The 6000-nt window shown below is 39.0% G+C and overlaps 2 protein-coding genes across 3 annotated transcripts in view; one reads left to right on the top strand and one right to left on the bottom strand.

Moving 5' to 3' along the window:
* Positions 1 to 329: 329 nt before the first annotated feature.
* LOC135711519 (uncharacterized) lies at positions 330 to 4210 on the bottom strand. Its single transcript, XM_065234388.1, has 2 exons — positions 4044 to 4210; positions 330 to 1477 (listed from the first exon to the last, which is right to left on the bottom strand). The coding sequence occupies exon 2, from the start codon at positions 1459 to 1461 to the stop codon at positions 706 to 708; it is 756 nt and encodes a 251-aa protein (XP_065090460.1). The 5' UTR covers positions 1462 to 1477; positions 4044 to 4210; the 3' UTR covers positions 330 to 705.
* A 337-nt stretch (positions 4211 to 4547) lies between these two features.
* Positions 4548 to 6000, top strand: part of CycB3 (cyclin B3) — a 44190-nt gene continuing 42737 nt past the window's right edge. The window contains exon 1 of one of the 2 annotated variants that reach the window (XM_065234345.1): positions 4548 to 4642. The gene's annotated coding sequence lies outside the window, so the exon portion shown is untranslated. Of the gene's footprint in view, positions 4643 to 5399; positions 5664 to 6000 lie in introns of those variants that run through there. The other variant, XM_065234344.1, reaches the window with a different exon arrangement.

Here is a 6000-nt window from a genome sequence, read left to right as displayed (position 1 = left end):
GGAGGAATCTCGGGAGGAATAGTGTTTCAAGTAGGGGATAGTCGGAGTAACAGTAATAGTTGGAAAGTACCAACACCGGAGTTATTAAGATCCAGGAGTAAAAGGAAATAACTTATCTTCCTCGTAAGATGATTGCATTATATTGTCTGACGTACTTCGTACATTATTTTCAAAAAAAAAAAAATGTTTGGAACGAGAAGCCTAATGAATTGTTATTAATACAGAATATAAATATAACAGTCTTTTAATCAATTTAGTTTAATTGGTCATCATGACTGAATTTACTACTGTTGGAATTTTCGGCATAAATAACAAAAAAATCAGAATACTTATAGACATTGTGCAATATATACTAACTTGCAAAAAATACGCTAATAGATATGACTTTTCGCTATGTTGTAAACATTGTATATGAATAGACCTTCGTTTACTATTTTTACTGGATTTGTTTCGGTTTCACGTTTGTACATGTATAATCTCCTACAAACAGTAACACGCTATTTAGTAATGGTAAGTAGCTATAAAGTGAAAAAATTGGTATCAAGCTATTTAGCAACCTTCTAAACGACAATAATCATGTATATCTATAAAAAATATATAATATAACAAAATATTCTCTTACGTAGTCCTAGTGTAAAAGTTCCTGGAATAAGCAGTTCAATCGTCTAAGGCTAACTTTATCGTATTTGTTGCAGTAGGTTTCCATCACTGAACGACCAGCTCGGTTCGGTATAGATCGGCATCGATTACAACGTTGACGGCAAAGATCTCGAAGAATCCTAGGCCATAGGTGTAGAGATCGACGAACGGTACACTGTACAGATCGGCCAGTCGGGGTAGGGCGAAATGTTTCATGCCGTAGGACATAGCTAGACCGATGCCCCAGAAATTTTCGTTGCAAAATGAGATCCACGTTAGTATGGTTAAATTGATGATGGCTACCGAGGTCACTACGTATTCGCCTTTGTGTCGTTGGCTTAGTTCCGAATAGAAGCACCCGGCTAGGAATGGAACTAGTACGCTGATCAACAGGTAACTACAGGGTGTCAGGTGTGATCCATCGCCTAGTTCATATTTGAGGTAGAGTTGTGTGTTCAGGAGTGGAAGCGGAAGAACCATTGCCAAAAGAACGGATAGATCGTACAATTTACGCAGGTTCTTTTGCGGTTCCGGATGACTGTGGCGGAAGATTCCCAGCAAGCTATGACCGAGCAGGAAGACCAGCAGAATCAGCATGAGGGGTACTGGGTCATCGCTACTGGCGGAACGGCTATGCTCAAAACCGGTGGGAAGATGTTTCAGGGACCATCCGGTGACGCCGGCTAGGATCAGATGAGCCAAACAGGTCGGTATCGACGGCTGCGTGAATGTCATGGTGGGATGGAAAGAGTGTGATATTTTACGGAAGGAGTGTCGCTTTGCAGCAGTCGGTCGTTTTTGGATGCCGTTGCGGAACACCATTAGCGTTGGTGTTGGGCTAGAATGAATTGGTTTATAATAAGGTTCAATAGTATGTATATATTTTATTACACATTGCACAGAGGAGTAACTAAAGCAAACACCAAAAATTCTAAAAATGAAAATGTTCAAATTCCGGATGTGACCACTCGATATGATGAGTACTGTCTTACCTACCGACGCCAGGAAGGCAGCTCCCACACCTGGACCTTACCTATCGACCCATCAACTCATGAACCGGGGACCAACGGCTTTACTTCCCATCCGAAGGAAGGCGTGATCAGAGATGTTATGCCTCAGAAAATCCCAGCGGCGCCGACTGGGATTGAGCCCAGGCCTTTTGTGGTGAGAGGCAATCACGCTTACCACTACACTACCGGCGCCGCTGAGAATTCTTGGATGAACTACATGACGCTAAGGATTCAATTACCATCAAGTGCGACAACAAGAGTGTCATCAGTCTTGCTGAAAAAGAAATTGGTTATTCAGCAAGAACCAAACACATTGACATCAGGCATCATTTCATCCAGGAGCAAGTGGAACTGAAGTCAATCAAATTGGAACACGTTCCCTGTAATCTACAAGCTGCGGACATCCTCACTAAAGCACTACCTGGCGAGAAGTTAATTAAAACCCGAAAGCTATTGGGTATTGAAGAAATTCCGCTTAGGGGGGCATCCCTAATAAAAAATAACCATACACGAACGATAACCCAAATCATTGAACTATTCCACAAATGGTTTGGATGATACCCAGAACACGTCGTTAAGCAAATTAACCATACAATTTTTATTAGGGATGTTAACTTAGTAAGCGTTGTATGATAATCAATAAGGCCATTTTATCGCGAACCGAAGTCCGTAAAGGCAAACCTACATAATGAACAGGTAGGGGAAATTCTCCTCTACCCGTTTGTGGTTTAGGTTTGCGAATGATGGTTTCGGTTCGCGAGAAAATTGCCTTACAAAGTTTGTTTACAAAATGGAGTTAAGGCCATTTCAACTGTTGATTTTGAATTGATCAATTCTCTGCTACGACCCTAACTTGACTGGACAGACTTTTCTATCAGTTCCCAAGAAAAACATGTTGAAATTATTTCCGGGTACATAGCATCAATAATGTGGTCAGATAAACTCCTGACTTTCTTGTAAAATAGACTGTCCTTGCAAGTAAAGTGAACGCTTAGGCACAGACAAACAGACGTATCTCTTCATTTTGTATCTTCGTTCACGCATTTAACGGTTGATTTGAATATTATCAGTTCCGCGAACTACTCGCCGCAGCGCTGGCATCGGATCACTTTGACGTTTCTATACTTTCTATAGAACTTTTATGCAATATTGTTTGCGAGTTAGCGAGCAAGCTTGTTTTCCGCGAGAAGCCAGAGAGATGTCGTTACTGAGGACCTATGTTTTGAGATACTATTTTTCCAAGAAAAACCTTTTCAAAGTGTTACGTCTGTTTGTCTGTGGCTTAGGGCTTAGATTCAATTTTGGGCCTACTAACTACAACCTGGCTTTGCCTCTATTTTTCAAGTGGATTTTTTTTTCGCAAAATTTAATCTTTTCACTGCAGATGCCTTCCAAATGTATTTATCATTCGGTACGTACCGTAAGATTTGATAAAGAGTAACAAATATTTGAGATATAGTTAAAAATACAACACTGCTTCTTGACCCTAAACTCGGCCTACGGATTCTAAACTCGGCCCAACGCATTGAAACGCCATTGAATTCACTTCGGCCAATCGGATAAATATACAAATGGATTCTGTCGGAGCGCTTCATTTGGTTTTGAGAATAATAGGTGCAAACATTCATATAACGCGTTCTTATTGACTTTGTTCGGTAGCTTTTGATCTAAAATATCGTATCAAACGCATAATTGACTTGGTAACGCCGAAATCATGGATTTATTTGATGTTTTCTGCTCGATAGGCCCTAAATGAGCGATTAGGCCACAGTAGTTCTCTAGGGTTAATGGATGTTATGTCGGCCTAAATGCCCCTAATATGGACCCATACATAAATTCAGCAATCGACTAAATGTTCAATAGCGACCAAAAATATCCATTAGTTCCGTACCAATGACGCGTTCATCTAGATAAAATTGATAAATAGCAGATTTTTAGCGATGGGCCATAGATCCATAGGCCAACATTAGAGCCATTTTCCCTACTTGACATTTTTTCTGTTCAAATCAGAATAAAAACTCCGCGGAATCAGATCTTGGGTTCCATAATTTTCGGCACTTTACGGTACCACATATATTTTAGTTGAAAATTAGTTAACTTGTAGGATTGAAATGAAAATATGTAGAGTGATAAAATTATAAATTAATAAGTCATACAAATAATAATAATAAATTACATAATAATAAGTCATACAAAATAAAAATTATTAGTAACGAAAATTAGAAAATAAATATTTTACCCAGTGTACTCAGTACGGTGGGTACAATAAAACGCAGGTGGGTGTGATTTGAGACCACCTGTTATTGTTTACGACTGACCACAATAATTTAACATTATTTTGGATGATCCCATCTGATGAAGATACAATAATAATAACTTTAAAAAATAGCTTACCAATAGCCAGCCGCCTGTAAAACTCCAACCAATCGGGTTGTTGCGATATCGGGGGAAGAGGTGCCGAAATAAATGGAATGTTCGAAGTATCACATAACAGGTACTGCACGAACGAAAAAAAAAACCGCTGCTCGCTTGTCACCTTCTTCGTTTAATCCACCATAATTCTGTGACAATAAATGAGATCACCGGTTATTGTGCTTGCACATTATATTAATCGACAAATGAATTCATAATTACCGATCTACTAACATTTCCAACAGAATTATTCCACGATTCAACTGTTGCGCATTTGCTACGCAATGACAACAAAAAACATCACTGTTGTGAAAACAACAACAACATCAACAGCCACCCGCGAAGGGAGCTTTTTTGACAGCAGTTGTACCCACCTGAGGGCCAGTTCATACTGAGTGGGTATCGTTGATTTCCTTTGAGTTTTCTTTTTGACGGGTAGCCCGGCGAAGCAAGCGAGAAAACGGGAAGAACATAAAAATTCTGCAACGGTTTGTGATCGGCTGTTTACTTATTTTATTTTGTATTCGAAAAAGGTGAAGCAAAACATATTGGAACATCCACAAACCACTGAGAGAGAGACGGTAAGTACTATTTTGGTAGATAGGCCTAAATTTGATTCAGAAGAGGTGAGCAATTACAAGATTATTTCCCATCAAATTTAATTTTGTTTGGCATGCCTTATGTATATGTTCATGGTTTAAAAGCTCTATGCTCGATCGCTCAATGATAAAAGCCTAGCAACATATAACTTAAAGGCGAAAAGCTCACCTAATTTTTAAGAATAGCACAGACCTGACTGTTCTCGGAGCGAGATTTGAAGCCATTATTTGTTCGTGTTTTGGTTTTTAAATTCGTTGCATATAATCAAACGTCACATCTTACGTAGGTAAATATTGCGGTAGTTGTCGCAAAATTAGTCGAAAACCGCCGGAAAATATGCGCATATTGAATATCCGCTAGAATTTATTTTTATTTTGCTTCCCTTCTATGGTTAAAAAAAATTAAATTTGTTTAATTTCGCTTTAAAATTATTTGGATCAAATTGCTTGTCAAGATTCTTAACAATTACTATTAAAATTTCATAATAAATTGTGAGATATTTTATCAAAAATAACTTTTAATGAAATTTACAATATCAATGTTACCAAACCAACGGTCGCTTGATCTTCCGCTCTTGGCAACTCCTTTCGCTCGTTTTTTCAAAGAACAAGAGCAAAACTTCATTCGCGCCTCTCACTCTCTCCTATGACGTTTTGCTTTTTCTGTTGCTCTTCCGACGTTCGCCAAGAAGAGAGGTGGTTGACTGACGGCTTGCCGGGCCTGTGACGAGGTGATTAGAAGAGAGTGCGGAGCGTTTCGGTTGTTTATTCGCCAGGAAAATAACGAAAATTACTGTTGGAAACTGTTCCGGCGAGCTTTGCGACTAGCACGAGGTTTTACTAGTGGAAAATTTGTTGATGTTTTAGTTGTTAAATAGTGTATCTAGTGTGTCAAAAGTGCAAATTTAGGAGGAAATAGAATTGTATCAATTCAAGCTTCCGATAGTGTTTAAAATTCGACGGTTGGTGGCGGCGACGACGACAACGGGAAGGAATCCAAAATGTAAGTGCTTTGCGGTGCAGTCTGTTGTGTTGTGGCTGAATTTAAATGTCCGTTAGCGAGCAGCCCCGGGTGGCAGTAGATGAAGCAATGACTATTCATCGCATATTTGAACCACAAATAGAATGTGGAGCAAAATGGCCAGATATTTAGGTAGCATGACGTACATTTGTTTGCTTATTCGTTTTTGGTTAAGAACAGCGAATAAGTTTAATTCTAAAAACAAAAATTGTGAATTTCATCCCAAGCCGTAGTGGGACTAAAATGTATGCAGGTACTTGACATGTTTCTAATTCATCCATTGATCGGTGGATTTGATTTGACTTTAGTTGTTTTAGAG

The sequence above is a fragment of the Ochlerotatus camptorhynchus genome, unplaced genomic scaffold (genome assembly GCF_037179485.1).
Source record: "Ochlerotatus camptorhynchus isolate MF236.1 unplaced genomic scaffold, CSIRO-AGI_Acam_v1.1 ptg000433l, whole genome shotgun sequence".
NCBI classification, from domain to species: domain Eukaryota; kingdom Metazoa; phylum Arthropoda; class Insecta; order Diptera; family Culicidae; genus Ochlerotatus; species Ochlerotatus camptorhynchus.
The sequence above is the reverse complement of the archived record's forward strand: the minus strand, read 5'-3'. Positions and strand labels throughout refer to the sequence as shown.